General features: G+C 40.2%; 1 protein-coding gene and 1 long non-coding RNA gene across 2 annotated transcripts in view; both read left to right on the top strand.

Moving 5' to 3' along the window:
• Window positions 1-15,156, top strand: part of LOC122350567 — a 62,465-nt gene that overhangs the window by 39,460 nt on the left and 7,849 nt on the right. The gene's annotated exons all lie outside the window — the stretch shown is intronic.
• Window positions 1,515-3,052, top strand: cebpb (CCAAT enhancer binding protein beta). Its single transcript, XM_043247173.1, has one exon. It carries the CDS (start codon window positions 1,725-1,727, stop codon window positions 2,559-2,561), a length of 837 nt encoding a protein of 278 aa, XP_043103108.1. The 5' UTR covers window positions 1,515-1,724; the 3' UTR covers window positions 2,562-3,052.

The raw sequence follows: 15,156 nt of genomic DNA, 5'->3' as shown, positions 1-15,156 counted from the left end.
TCATAAGTATCAAAAGTGTCAAGGCTATAGACTATTTGTAACAATAGCCAACAATACATTGTATGGGTCAAATGTTCCAATGTTCGTGTTCCATGAAGATATTTTGTAAACTTCCTACTATAAATATAAAAATATAAATTTCCTAATATGTGTGTGTGTGTGTGTGTGTGTGTGTGTGTGTGTGTGTGTGTGTGTATATATATATATAAAATTATAGTCTTATTCAAATATCTCAACCAAATATCGTCTTATAGCAAACCATACATCAATAAAAAGCTTATTATTCAGCTTTCAGATGATGTATAAATCAAAAAAGTTAAAACATGATTGGCTTTGTGGTCCAGTGTCACACATGATAGAATGATAATAAATAAACTATACATAAAATAATACAAAAATACACAATATTGAAGATATGTGACATGAATATATATATATATATATATATATATATATATATATATATATATATATATATATAACTTCACTACGTGCTGACAGCTTAATGAGTCAGTTCTTGCAAGGCGTTGCACTATGATGGAGGATGTTCAGGAACTAAATAAGAAAAGGAAATACCGAGAGAGACAGTGAAGCTTCTAGAGGTCAATGATGAAATTCAGTTAAGCAGCTCTTGCGGTGTAATGCTTCACATGCCCACCAGATGACAGACTAACCACATCACCGAAGAGACAGTCAAGTTTTACCAACGCCTCGAGCCTCTGAACCATGTCTGTAATAATCAAAGTGAAATTGAAATTACTCATGAGGGCAATGAAGGTTAGACAAAGATATGATGCGATATTAATCAGTAACGTGAATTAAATTTAATGTGTGGATTGTATCGCAGGATGACTGGCCTGTATAGAAGCTAATGAAAAACACACACCTTTAAATGAAACTGACACTTCCGGTGGTCTTAGCAGCTGATTGGCCAATACAGCATTCCAGACATGTTCATTCAGTAATATAGTAACACATTTGACATGTTCAGCCCCTATAGAAAGCCTTCTCGTTGTAGCAGGGACTATATTCAACTATATTAAAAAAACGCAAAAAAAATATTTCAAGGTTGTGCTATATTGTAAATGTAGTCATGTCTAGCAAAGGCCCTTAGGTACGTCTGACTGCACATCCTCTGGTTCCTTGTTTAATTACTACACAGCTCTCGAAAAGACAGCTCTCTACATTATTATAGTCAAATATCAAATATTGATGAATAAGGACTGTTTTCCATGGCAACAGTAACTGTCTGCTTCTCCAAAAAAGCAAACAACAACAACAACAACAGCATGCATTTGTTGCTGTACCCACCTTATTTTATTAGTTTACTTAAAAAAGTACCGTTCTGTCGGTAGAGTTATGTAAGAGCACATAAATAAACTAATAAAATAAAATCAATATCGCATTGCATTTGTGTTCTGAGTGTCTGCGGTCAAAACCAGAAAAACGCGTCACACCAAACAGAGAATCACCGCCCCTTTCACACCCCTATAAACACCCCTTTCCGAAGCATGGGAACTGACTCGAGCTCTCCAGCGAGCGCTGGGCAAGCAACCTATCGCCTACAGAACTAGACAAAAGTCATCTGGTTATTTCTACCGACGGAACGCGCTCGATTTTCCGCGTGAGTTTTTTACGCCGCGGCCGGTGACACTTGCGAAGTTGTCAGGGGAAGGCGAGACCCTGATCTCCGTCCTGCCGCAATCCGGCGGGTGTTAAGATCCATGGAAGTGGCCGGTTTTTACGAGGGGGACTACCTCGCTTTCCACAGCACTAACGCCAGCAGCAGTCCGGTCAGCGACGGCAATTGCAAGCAGCCCACGAACGGCTCCATGACGAAGCTTCATGACATTTCTGAGCACGAGAAAGCCATAGACTTCAGCATCTATTTGGACTCGCCCCAGTACCAGCATCTGTCCAGCCAAGACGAAGCCCGGCACCGCGCACTGGGAATCTACAGCGACTTTCTCTCCGAGGAAAACAAGAGCAAGAGAGCGGCATTACAGAGCTACAAGAACTACATCTCGCTGACGGAGCGGGACTCGAACCAGCTGGCGTACCCGGAGCTCCAGGAGACGCGCATAGACGCCGTGTTCAGCCCGGACTTTCTGGGCAGTTTTGCCAAAACTAACTGGCGACACGAAGAGCCGCCGATGGATGGTTCCGGGAGCTTTGACATGCGCTCGTATCTGCAGTACCAGAACGCTCCTAGCGGCAGCCTGGGCAACATTTCCACCGCGTCCTCCTCCTGCTCGAGCCCGCCAGGTACACCTGCGCCGCCAGGTAAGGGAAGATCACCTCAGTCTGGCGGCAAGATGGCCTCTGGCGGCAAAGGGAAGAAAAGGCTGGAGAAGGACAGTGAAGAGTACAGACAGCGGCGCGAGAGAAACAATCTCGCCGTCCGCAAAAGCAGAGACAAAGCCAAAATGCGCAACCTGGAGACGCAGCACAAAGTGCTGGAGCTCGCGGCCGAGAACGACCGGTTACAGAAGCGCGTGGAGCAGCTGTCGCGCGAGCTGGCGACGCTGCGCAACCTGCTCTCCGCCACCGGCCAGTGCTGACGGGACTCCTGCGGTGCTTGGTGACCGTGAGTGACTTTCGAGAGTGCAGAATTTACAACTAAAGTTGTTGTTTTTTTTCTTCTTCTGCGATTCGTTTAAAAACGGGCGATCGCTCGTTCGACGCGTTTACAACCGAGAAGAGAAAAAAAAACCATGAAACTGGACTGTGCGCCTGGATTGCGCAATATCCCACCGTGTGCTCGGCATAACTCTGGTAATCTGGAAACCCTGTCATGTATTTCGTCTGTAAAGTATTTTTGTACGGGTTTTAAAGTGAGATATCTACTGTTTAATATTCTGTTATTTAAATTCTTTTCGCCATATCTGGGGCAGTGGTTGTCATGGGAAGAGTTGTACTGCAGAGGTATGATGCAACTCATTGTAACAGTATTGGAAACGCAGTGAAGTGGTCTTATAAAAATGAGAAAGGTACAACTGGTCTACTGCTATATACTATTTTATTGAATTAAATGATTTTTACTGTACTGGAATCCTGTGTGTCTGACCGCATTTTATTATCGCTGTCAAAAACATCTTGGTACACACCCACCCCTTCACTCACAGCTGCTGAGATTCGGTTTCCATTATGCAGCCAGTGCTCCTGCTTTCACTTCAGCTGGCTTCTTCTGAACAGCGCTGCATATACATGTCAAAAGCCCGTACACATCAAGACATATTAATCATTCACAGTTGCTTGATTAGAAATCTCCCGTTTCGTGACTGGAGTTTTGGGGCTCTTTTGAAATCTGTGTTCGTGAGTCACCACAGAGGTACAGTTATCTAAAATACACAGCCAGGGTCCACAATCCAAAGAGTTCAGCGGCCCGTTAAAAAAACTCTGGTTCAAGGCTAGATAAGCAATGAACTTTCTAGCCCTCTCAAAACACACAAACACTCGGTTTGCTTAACAGAATGCATGTCACGGCGAGATTAAATTTAGCTTACCAAATATCAAACACGGACAGGACGTGCAAGCACCCATAACTGTTTGATTTGAGTGAAAATGAGCAATGAGGAACCAATACACAAACCCGTATTCAATTGTTTATTGAGATCGATCGATTAAAAATGTTGTCTTTAGGTGTGTCCAAACATGAAAACACTGGGAAAGCTGCCGCACACAAACTACTTCTATTAATAAAAAAAAGCGTCTGCGATAGAGACAGAGAGTGCGTAAAACATATATATTTTAAAAATATAGCCAAAAAATATCTGCATCATTCAACCGAAAATCTGGATTTCACATTTGGACGTGGACTACCCGCTAAACCGAATTTATTGTTAAAATGTCATCATTGGTAACAGGGGAGCTCTGAATTGTTGAGGTGTGACCGTTCTTGCTTGAGTCCTGCGGGAGGAAATGAAACCTGATGGACAGGTTGAATGACCTGTCAGTCAGGGAGGAGAGTAAGTAACAGGTAGACAAGGAACAGTTCATCACCATGACAATAGAAGGTGGGAGAGTGAGAGAGAGAGTGGAGGGGGGGGGGGGGTTAAAACAATGTATCGCTGAGTAATTAACAGCATCTAAACTTATCAAATAAATCTTCTTCTGTTTAGGGAAGTCTGTTGTGTGCATTTCTCACACCGCGAACACAGCTTGCACCATGTGTGATTGTAGCTCGTCGTCTTTCTAAATGCCTGCGCGGTGATTGCACCACACTCGCAGTTTTCTTAAAAAGTGTAGTTTGACATTTCGTTTGATGTTTGAAAGGGAACCTGCAGAACAGCGAGAAGCTGATCGGTGGAGGAGGAAAAGGGTGTTGTTTTAAACTGTGTTTCACAACGTCGTCCAAGTGCTGGAGGATCTTGGTTGCTCAACACTTCCAACTTCCTTCTCCATCTGCGCAGGCAAGCGTGCTTGTCTGTGTAACGTACGGTTGCCTTAGATAGCCTACTCTCTTTAATGCAACTCTTGTACTCCAACACGGTCTCGGTCTGAATGTTTTTAAAAAAAAAGAGGGCCAACAAAACACCATTTAGATTTTGAATCTATTGAAGGAGATTTATTTGTATCTTATTTACTTTTCTTGAGACGTGTCCTTAATGCCAGACTAAGCAGAAGGTTAGCAAACGCGTAATAAAACTTGATCCCTGAGAGCTGCATTGTACTTTTCAAACTGTTACGTAAATTTAAAACATGGCATAAATGTGAATGGGTCCTGCTGTTAAACACAAAAATCACACAAGCAGGGCCATCATCAGGGCCTCTGACAAAGGGTGGCCAAAAACAAGTATATTATACATGTTTTAGCCATGGACATTTAAGCAACAACAGGTCTGTTTGAGTACTATTTCCAACATAATTTTTACAAATAAAGCATGGGAGATATTACATTAGCCAAACAATTTGGAGTGTTACGTAGGACATAGTGGCCCTGGTGTCACAGCAGTACACTTTTAAGGAAAAAAAACTACTTATGTGAAGTGCAGTTTCATCATACAGTGTTTATGACTGATTCATATATACATCATTGTCTATGTGTCATCATAAAGAAATGGCCCGTAAGCATTGTGCTTTTTTCCCCTATGTGTGGGGACAGCAGGCACAGACACAGACGTTGTTAGTCCAACGCAAGGTTAATTCATTGCTAACGGTCATTAAAGTATTTTAATGTGTTTTCGTTTCTCTTTTGTGCTTATTTTAAGTCGCTTTGTCCTGTGACGTGTTTGGTCATTTTACGCGTATTTTGCTTATTCTCTTCAGAACAAAGGTGTTGTATGTTTTCGCTAGATTTGGTGACGCAAGTTGCACATTTTACCTTTATCTGACTTATTCCGTGCAGGAAAAAAAAAGGTTTTGTTTGTTTTCTTTGACTTCGCGCGTATTTCACGCTTGTTTCTCTTGCGGGATCTGGCAACTCTAAAGTGGGTCAGAGACGTTCGTCTTCGGTTCCGGTTCGCTTTGTTTATTTAGTTTGGGTCCTAGGCTCGTGAGGACCGTTGATTGCTAACACAGGGTTTTCCAACGTCAGTATTACAAGTTTCTTTTCCCCTTTTACTAGAGAGCAATGCCCCGCCCGCTTCCAGGCAGGATTTTACCGTCAGTAGTGCGCGTCTGTCAGTAAACGAATCGCTGCGTCACTCTGCCGGCGGACCTGCTGATACTAATAGGATCCAGCCCTCATCCCACGCGCTCGCGCGTCTTACCTAGAAACAATCAAAGGCTGCTCATTTGGCCTTCGGCTATTCTCTTGGTTAATTTCTGCTTCTTCAGAATCGGCACACTTCTGCCGTGAAATCGTGATCATGCCCGAATCAAATGTTTTCAATTAAATAAAAGACGCGCGCAGGCTTCCTCTGCATATTTTTAGCGTGTGGTTGTCCTCTCACTTCCCTTAAATGACCTTTTCCTTGAAAACACATTTTAAAAGAAAAGAATTCGTCTCGGTTGGTTCTCCTTGCAAGAGCAACGTCTCGGGCTTAAAAACCGTCCACCCTCTTGAAAAGCCAGATGATATGGTCTCAGTATAAAAATGCTGCGGTTAAATATTAACAACACCGCTGTTGGAGCAAACAAGGCCAACATATCAAAGGTGAGCAATCCTTGGCAGACACATTAATAGTCAATGGGTTTCTGACACCTTCCCAAGTGGTTAACGTCACCTTTTAAGATGGTAGTGCTTAGTTATGAGTGAAACTAGCAAAGGAAGGAGGGCCTAAAATAGTTAAAAGACATCAGGTCAACACATTGTTAATGAGAAGAATATAAATGTTTTTAATTCATTTATTAGTTTATGCGACAACTGTAGTGCATAAGCTACAGGAAAGTACAGGAAACGTGGCCTTCATGACTGAAACCTGCAGTTATCAAGACTACAAATATTCCACTTACTCTTCCAAAGTGTTTATGAAAAGAAAAAATACAAAGTGGCTATATAGAATCGTTGTGGTCTACGACTTGGAGTAGCAAACTTGCTTTGCGGATGGGGATGAGGTCAGTAGTTTGAAAGTGCTGTGATGTACCAATGGCAAAACCTTTCATTCATCCACCACTTCCCCGTTTCTTGACTTCTTTGTGACCATTCTTCTGTTTCTCCTGGGCTCGAGTGTGTGACGCTGGCGGTGAACATCCGGGGGTCCTTGCGGCACGGCTGCCGGGAACTCAGGCGTCCACAATGGCCGTAAGAGGTGGAGCCATGACCCAGCAGGACACTGGCCCAGATTTCAACACTGTTGCACTTCTGCTATTCTGCGTTTTGACGCTTGCGCAGTGGTTCGCGACGACCGCCACGATGCTGGGTCGTACCGCTCGCACCATGCAGGACACGGTTGAGTAATTGACAGCCTTCCTGTTGTTGCAAAACAACAGAATACAACAGAACCGTGACCAGGCCACTCTGACCATCACTATAGCCATTTGAGGCGTTATAATTACTCACTTTCATCTTTAACGTGGCATAAAACTAGTCCTGTACACTATTATCGGAATTACTTCTAAAGTTTTTATCCTACCGGTGACCAGTGCTTTTATATGACTGAAGGGATAGTTTATATAAAATTATACGCTTACGTCTTTGAAACGTACATGACTTAGAAACCCAATTTTTTTATGATTTTCGTCCATACTGTGTCAGTGAGGGGGATCCAAAACATTGTTACCTATTTAAATTAATTCAACTTATGCAAAGCATCTTTCGTTCAAAACTTCATAGGTAGATTATTACAAATGATGACAGAATTCTATTTTTTGGGTGAGTTATCCCATTGTGCCTCTGTCATGTTAAATAAAATGTCCGGTCAAAGAAAAAAGGGGAACATTACATTTATGACGCACAGTAATCACTCTTTACATGTTCGAAGATAATCTTGGAAATTGATGTGATTATTCAAAAATGTGAAATTTTCACAAGAAATCAGCAGCAAATGAAACTAGATTTTCATAGTACTTAGTCTTTTTCTGAAAATGAGTGATGCTCGCTAGCGTAAAAAAACCCACCGCCAAGATTACGGGGTGCTGTGGGTGGGTTTTAGCGCATTGTTATATGGTTGCTAGGTGTTTGCATAGTTGAAACAGCCCACCTATAAATCTGTGTGATATTCTCGTCCCTGTATTACTTGGGTGTCGTCTTCAAAAAACAATAGAATGTTCAAAAGTTCATCAAAGAATCATATGCGTAGTTTTCGCAAAAATATCAAGCTGCAGAAAAATGTATGACACGTGATTTAACATCTTATTTAACAAATTCATCGTACGTAAATCTGACCTCTAAAAAAGTAATAGCGCTCCTATTAAGTAAGCAACATGATTTGTGAATGTTCATAACACAACTGGGACTGATACAGGACTAAATAAATAAATATGGGACATTTAAATCACATCCAATCACTTGTACACATGATTTAAAATAGCTTAAGACTACATCACGTAAAGCATTTGTAAGACCATCGTGCTTTTGATCTATTTTTGGCTTGAGGCTTCAGACTTTCTGTTGTCCCGTTAGCCCAGAACAACGCTGTGTTTTTGAAGAGATCGGTTCCTTGCACTCGTGATGTCACTTTATCTTCTTCACAAACGCTTATTTCCATCTGCCATCTCTCTATCGCAGAGCATGCGAGGGGCTCCAGCGTGAAGGTTGCATCTGCTCTCCTCACCTCTGAGCTTGAGATAGGCAATCAGTGCGGGCGGCTCAAAATAGGCCACAGTCAGGTTCAGAGGGTAGTGATATTGGTCGCGCGTGTGCACATACGTATGAATAACCCCTCTTAAACTCACGTGATGGAATCTTAACTGTCTCACAAACACACCGTGGCACTCAACCCACATCACTACACTGGATCTCTTCCTTCCTGCAGAGATAATGTGAACAAGAAAACGCAAAAATGCACAGAGCAAGAGTGCAGGGAAAAAAAAACATGCAAGTCAGAATTTAACTGATGTGGGGATGGTTGCTGTGAGCATTTATTGACCAATGTACGTATTGAAAATGTTCGCTATTGTTTTTGCCCATATTTAGGGCAATAAGTCTAACAAATCGACTCTGGTGACTCTTTAAGTTCCGCATAAAACCGTGTGGCTTGTTAAAGTCGGGAGCGCTGTAACTTTTCAAAGGGTACTTCTAGTTTTCACCTGCAGACGATAAAATAACGGGGAAAATGAATGAGATATCTGATCCATATTTTACAACCAGTGGGAAGTGGGCTTAGCAACTGCATATCAACACTGTGAGAAGTTTTTCTAGATGAAAAAAAAACACACCATTATTTGAAAAAAATGAATAAATGTTTGTTTTAAGTTTCTTTATTTCAACAAATACAATATATACACACACATAATATACATATATACACAGACACACACACACACACACATATATATATGCATCAATACCTGAGTTGCATTAATAACAGAACAGTAAGCATTTTATTAACATATCTATTTAGTTTTATTTAAATAATTCAGTTACAAAGCATGAGCATGGTTAAAAAAAAGCATTGGAATAAGTGATATTCAGTATATGGCATTCAAACAAATGGGATTAATTGATGATAAATACATAAACCTGGTTATTGTGTATTTAAAACACGTTGTCTATTACAGAAATGTGACCTGCTACATTTGTTTATCATATTAGCTTGTATAATTCAAATGGTTGGGAATTTTATATTCATATATATTATATTACATATATTTCTTATTATTTTTAAATACAATAATCCTTATTTTCTTTACTGTAAATGTTTGAATAAAAAATAACAAATTAAAAAATATAGGCCTGAATATTTTTGATTGTAAATTTGTGTTCACATAAAAAAAAGAAGAAAAAAACTCACAGCATTGTTGATATGTTGGTCAGTAATGAGAGACTTCACAAACATTTGATTGGACTTTGGATGAAGACCACTGAGGACACAATTGGTGACATATTGGCTTGTTAAGCTCTTGAATAATGATGAGTCCTCCCTCTTTACAATCCCATGTATGCATTTGAACTTTTAAAACCCAAAGAATGATTACACACATAGCGTCAGACCTTGACTTTGGGTTATCTCTGTCTATAACCCTGAGTAGACTCTTAAACATCCTGCAGTGCTAAGCAGTATTGTGTATTATGATGCAGTGCCTTGTGAGGAAATGCAACATTTAAAAATGTGAGCATGAAACCCCTGTGATTACTTACGTTTAATCTCCCTTTGTCTGCGAGGAGGAAAGACTAATACAACAAAGCGCAGTAAAAGCAATGTCATGAAAGATCCCACAAATGAACTGGTCTCTGCCCTACTGAACACTCCTGAAACTCCAGACACACCCTTTACAGCCAGACACATGACTCAGAAATTAACTAGAAGAATATTCTTCAGAGCTGACAGGACTAATAAACGCTTTGTACATACAGCGCAATGCGCTGATATGACATGATAATATTACAGCATTTTGTGTAGTTATTTAAAGTAGACTAACTCATCATGGACCAGTATGAAAGACAAAGATTTAAGGTTTTTATTTCTGCGTGCTCGATCTGCACCTCAGTTACCTTCACACATACGAACCATCATTAGCTGATATCGAAGCACCAAACTCGAGTAAACTCAAAATAAGGAGACGATTTAACAGAAAAGTTAACAATCGACTTATTTCAATTTGATCTCTTAAAGTGGCTCACAGATTACTCTGATGCAATCTGGGAAAGATCCCTCAATGAATTACACAGAGGGAGGAAACCACAGAACACAAGATGATTTTATGTTGGACATTTGTGGGTTCCTTGTCATGGTTCCCTGCACCTGAGTGAATATTTGTTGAGTCACATATTCTCAAAGACGTTTAGTCATGCAGTCAAGCTAAACAACAGAATGGAAACTGTAACAGTGTCAACCGAAAGCTAACAGGATATTATACACACACACACACACACACACACAAAACAGTGATCACACAAGACAACCCAGAGATAAGTGATCCAAGAAACCTGTTTTTTTTTTTTGGCTAAAACAGGTTTCTGATGTGTTACACAGTGCCAGGTCATGGTGCCATAAGGCCCTTAGGCATATCTCTTTCTGTCCCCCACACATAGTGGCCGACCCTTAAAGGGGACATTGAATTAAAAACTCACTTTTACACGGTGTAACATAAATGCATCTTAGCAGTATATACAACCAGTTTACAATAATAAAAATCCATTCACTCCCTTTAAACCATTGGTCTCAAACTCATTTCCTGGAAGGCCACAGCTCTGCACAGTTTTGCTAGAACCCTAATCAAACACACCTGATCCAGCTAATCGAGATCTTAAGAAACACTAGAAACTTCCAAGCTAGTGTTATTTGGAGCTGGTTGGAGCTACATTATGCAGAGTTGTGGCCCTCTAGGAACAGAGTTTGAGGTCAATGACCTAAACGGCCTCACTTCTCAAACCGGCTCTCTTTTCTGCTCAGACCCCGTAACCCTACAGCATATTAAGATGTTGTTTTACACTACCGTTGAGGAATTTTAAATATTTCAGATATTTCACGAAAACCCTAAAGAACCAACTTGTGGAAAATGGGCATACGATGTCCCCTTTAAGGTTGTGACACACCAAATCGATTGTGGATGAACATCTGTCAGCTCAGTTTTGCTGTGCGTCTCACACCGTAGACACTAGTCGTTCCACTTTGGGGGCATTTTGGCCGACTGAGCGAGTTGAATGGCTGTTGGACAGTCGTTTAGAGAGACCACTCTGGTTTTTTTGGCTGAACCAGTGCACAACAAATGACAAAGTCAGAAATAGGTCTTCCCAATTTACATCCTTGTTTTACCTGAGCTTTCCAATACGCAAATGTTTTTTTAAATTTATAACAACTTGTTATTGGCCATTTGGAATAAAAAAAGTGAAATGGTAATCAAGCACTGATTCGCTTACAGAATGTGTATCCACATTTCTAGTTTTGCTTTCCATTTTTGAATGGTTATTTCAAACTACTGCTCCCTGCTGGTATTGACATTATTTCTCTCACGCAGTTGGCTTTTCACTGTAGTCTTTGCAGTGTGTTCAAGCACAACTTTTTGGCCTAGGCACAGGCAATGCAATGCTACTGCACATTGAATTTTGTACCTTATGTACCCCTAAAAGATACATGTTATAACTAATAAGTACCTTTTTGGGGGGGGGTACTGCCTTAGTGACAAGCCGTTATGCATTTTTTTGCCCAGATGGTCAGGTTGCACTATTTATGTTAAGTACTTAAGTATTTAGGTTTCTTTGACCTTATCTAACTGTTCAAAAGGCTCCTGGAAGTTCAGTTAACCCTAACCCTAACACTCATGCAACCTTAAAGACATAAACTGCACCAAATTTGAGAAACACGTTTAGCTGGAAACAAGCATATACAAATACATACACAATTCATAATTTATACTGCGGCTGTTTTTCTGCAAGATGTCAGCAGGCCTTTGTTTTTAGTAGTACTACGCTTGGGAACATGCTGTTTTTTTTTTTTGCTTCATGTCCTGTGTATGAAAACATCCCCCCGTCAAATGCATAAAGTGTTGCTATGACGACAGTGAGGTAAAGGTGGTGAATAGGACACTTGTTGTGGAAGATCTTTAAACAGGTCATCATACAGAGTTTACATCGAGTGCTTTTTGCACACGTCAGTGAGCTTGCTTGTGTGTGTGTGTGTATGTGTGTGTGTGTCTGTGCGCGTGTGCATTTGCAGAAGGAAGGAAGCGCTAGTCGTAAAGAAGGGGAAGCACCGAGCTTGGCTGTTTACGTAAACTCTGCAGATCTGCTTAAGGTGTAATGGAGTGCATGCGCACAGTGAACATAGCAACAGGAAATTACAGCGTACATGCTCGTTGCTGAGGAAACCAACCTCAGAAAAAACAAGATGCGGTTTAGGGGTGCCCTTAGACCAGCAGAGCCTAGATACACAATGGCCAGCAGAATTTTTTTTCCATTTACTTAAGCATAAACAAGTTCAATCATGGAACCTCAGAGAGGGTTTAGCTGGTTTACTCCAGTTATAATGGCAAAAACTTTGTTTTGTATATGCTGAGAATTATTGAGGGTTACACAGTCATTTTTAGTTTCAGTGGGTTCTGTTGTCTGCTGCCAATATCAACTGCAGCATCCTAAATGTCATAAAATGCTCTGCGTAGACATCAACAAATGTTAGTTTGTTATTTGTTAATAATGCAATTGATTTCAGTTTAGTTTAAGATGTGGCTAAGTCGCATGAGGCTAAACTCTAATAAAGCAAAATTTACTTTTAAAAAAATAATAATATTTGAAATACTTTCGAAATATTTTAAACTCAATTTCTCGGGTCCAAACCAGTACTGCCTTTATCTACAACACAATTACACTACAATGTTTTTTTTTTTATATTATACAGGTATTGGTCATGCAATTAGAATATCATCAAAAAGTTGATGTATTTCACTAACTCAAAAAGTGAAACTTGTATATTATATTCATTCATTACACACAGACAGATATATTTCACGTTTATTTCTTTTAATTTTGATGATTATAACACAACCAATGAAAACCCCAAATGTGAATATTGTGAAAAGGTTCAATATTGAAGACACCTGGTGCCACACTCTAATCAGCTAATTAACTCAAAACACCTGCAAAGGCTTTTAAATGGTCTCTCAGTCTAGTTCTGTAGGCTACAGATTTGACAGTTGTCCAAAAGACGAGCATTGACACCTTGCACAAGGAGGGCAAGACACAAAAGAGGCTGGCTGTTCACAGAGCTCTATGTCCAAGCATATTAATAGAGAGGCGAAGGGAGGGAAAAGACGTGGTAGAAAAAAAAGTGTACAAGCAATAGAGATAACCGCACCCTGGAGAGGATTGTGAAGCAAAAACCATTCAAAAATGTGGGGGAGATTCAAAAAACGTAGACTGCAGCTGGAGTCGTTGCTTCAAGAACCACTACTCACAGAAGCCACTCTTGAACAACAGACCGCGTCAGAAAGACAAAAAGACTGGACTGCTGCCGAGTGGTCCAAAGTTATGTTCTCTGAGGAAAGTCAATTTTGAGTCTGAAGGAAGAAAGGAGAGGCATAGAATCCACATTGCTTGAGCTCCAGTGTAAAGTTTCCACGGTCAGTGATGGTTTGGGGTGCCATGTCATCTGCTGGTGTTGGTCCACTGTGTTTTTCTGAGGTCCAAGGTCAACGCAGTCGTATACCAGGACGTTTTAGAGCACTTCATGCACACAGTGCCAAAGCTACCAAACTCGCCTGACCTTAACCCCATAGAAAATCTATGGGGTATTGTGAAGAGAAAGAAGCGATATGCCAGACCCAATAATGCAGAAGAGCTGAAGGCCACTATCAGAGCATCCCGGGCACTCATAACACCTAAGCAGTGCCACAGACAGATCGACTCCAAGCCACATTGCTGCAGTAATTCAGGCAAAAGGAGGCCAAACTATGTATCGAGTGTGGTACATGCTCATACTTTTCAGTTGGCCAAGATTTCTAAAAATCCCTTCTTTGTATTGGTCTTAAGTATTATTCTAACTTTTTGAGATACTGATTTTGGGATTTTCATTGGTTGTCAGTTATAATCATCAAAATTAAGAGATAAACATTTGAAATATATCAGTCTGTGTGTAATGAATATAATACACAAGTTTCACTTTTTGCATGGAATTGGTGAAATCAACTTTTTGACCATTATGACCAGCACCTCTGTGTGTGTGTGTGTGCATATATTATATATAAAATGGACATTTTGAACTACTGCATTACATGTCATTCTAAATCTGTCTATAAGTTGCCTCTCTATATCCTCATCATTTGTCAGGTGTCAAAGTATCAAAATGCCCAAGATTGTTTTACGCTATCACTCACTATAAGACTCTTACCAGACAGCATGAAACCAGCAAAATTCATGTTCTTGTCCTCCTGTTTTACAAATTATCACTTCTTTTTTTTCCCCATTATAATTGATATCACATTCGAAGCCATAAGTAGAGCATACATTCAAGACCTGCTGAAGACCTGCACTATTAGGACAGAACATGGTCATTTGCTTACATGATGTGATTCGATGAAGTACTCCCAATCATACAACCAATTCTACAGTCATGTTCAGATTAGTCATCCATATAAAGATTGAACAATATTAGAGACAAGATTGACCCTTGCCTCACCCAATCAATAACCCCAAAAGGGGCTGAATGCATATTACCCCACATTATATGCTGTGATTTTGTGTCTTACAGTTTTAAATGGAAAAGTGCTTTTTTTTTTTTTTCACGGTTCACAAGTCTCCTGTTTTTGCGCTCCCTTGTGCTGCTTTTTAATTGTTTTTCTATAAACAACACAAGTTAGATGAATGTGTTTCACAATTGCACTTGCACTTAAACACACAATTATACTTTAAAAAAAAATACAAACTTCTAGACCAGTGGTTCCCAACCGGTGTGCCGCGGCACTAAGTTAAAATTTCAACAAATTTTTTTTATTAAGGCAGAATCAGTGTAAACAGTATTCTCATATCATCTAGGACTAGGTATAAGGTGTTGTTGCATGCAAACTCTCGAAATGAAACAAATAAATAAATAATAATAAAAAAGCTACGGAGATTTTAAATATCTATTTCCTTATAAGGGTGCTGGGAACTTTTGAAAGGCTTTCCAAGGGTGCCTCAAA

Source organism: Puntigrus tetrazona, chromosome 8 (genome assembly GCF_018831695.1).
Source record: "Puntigrus tetrazona isolate hp1 chromosome 8, ASM1883169v1, whole genome shotgun sequence".
Classification (NCBI taxonomy): domain Eukaryota; kingdom Metazoa; phylum Chordata; class Actinopteri; order Cypriniformes; family Cyprinidae; genus Puntigrus; species Puntigrus tetrazona.
The sequence above is the reverse complement of the archived record's forward strand: the minus strand, read 5'-3'. Positions and strand labels throughout refer to the sequence as shown.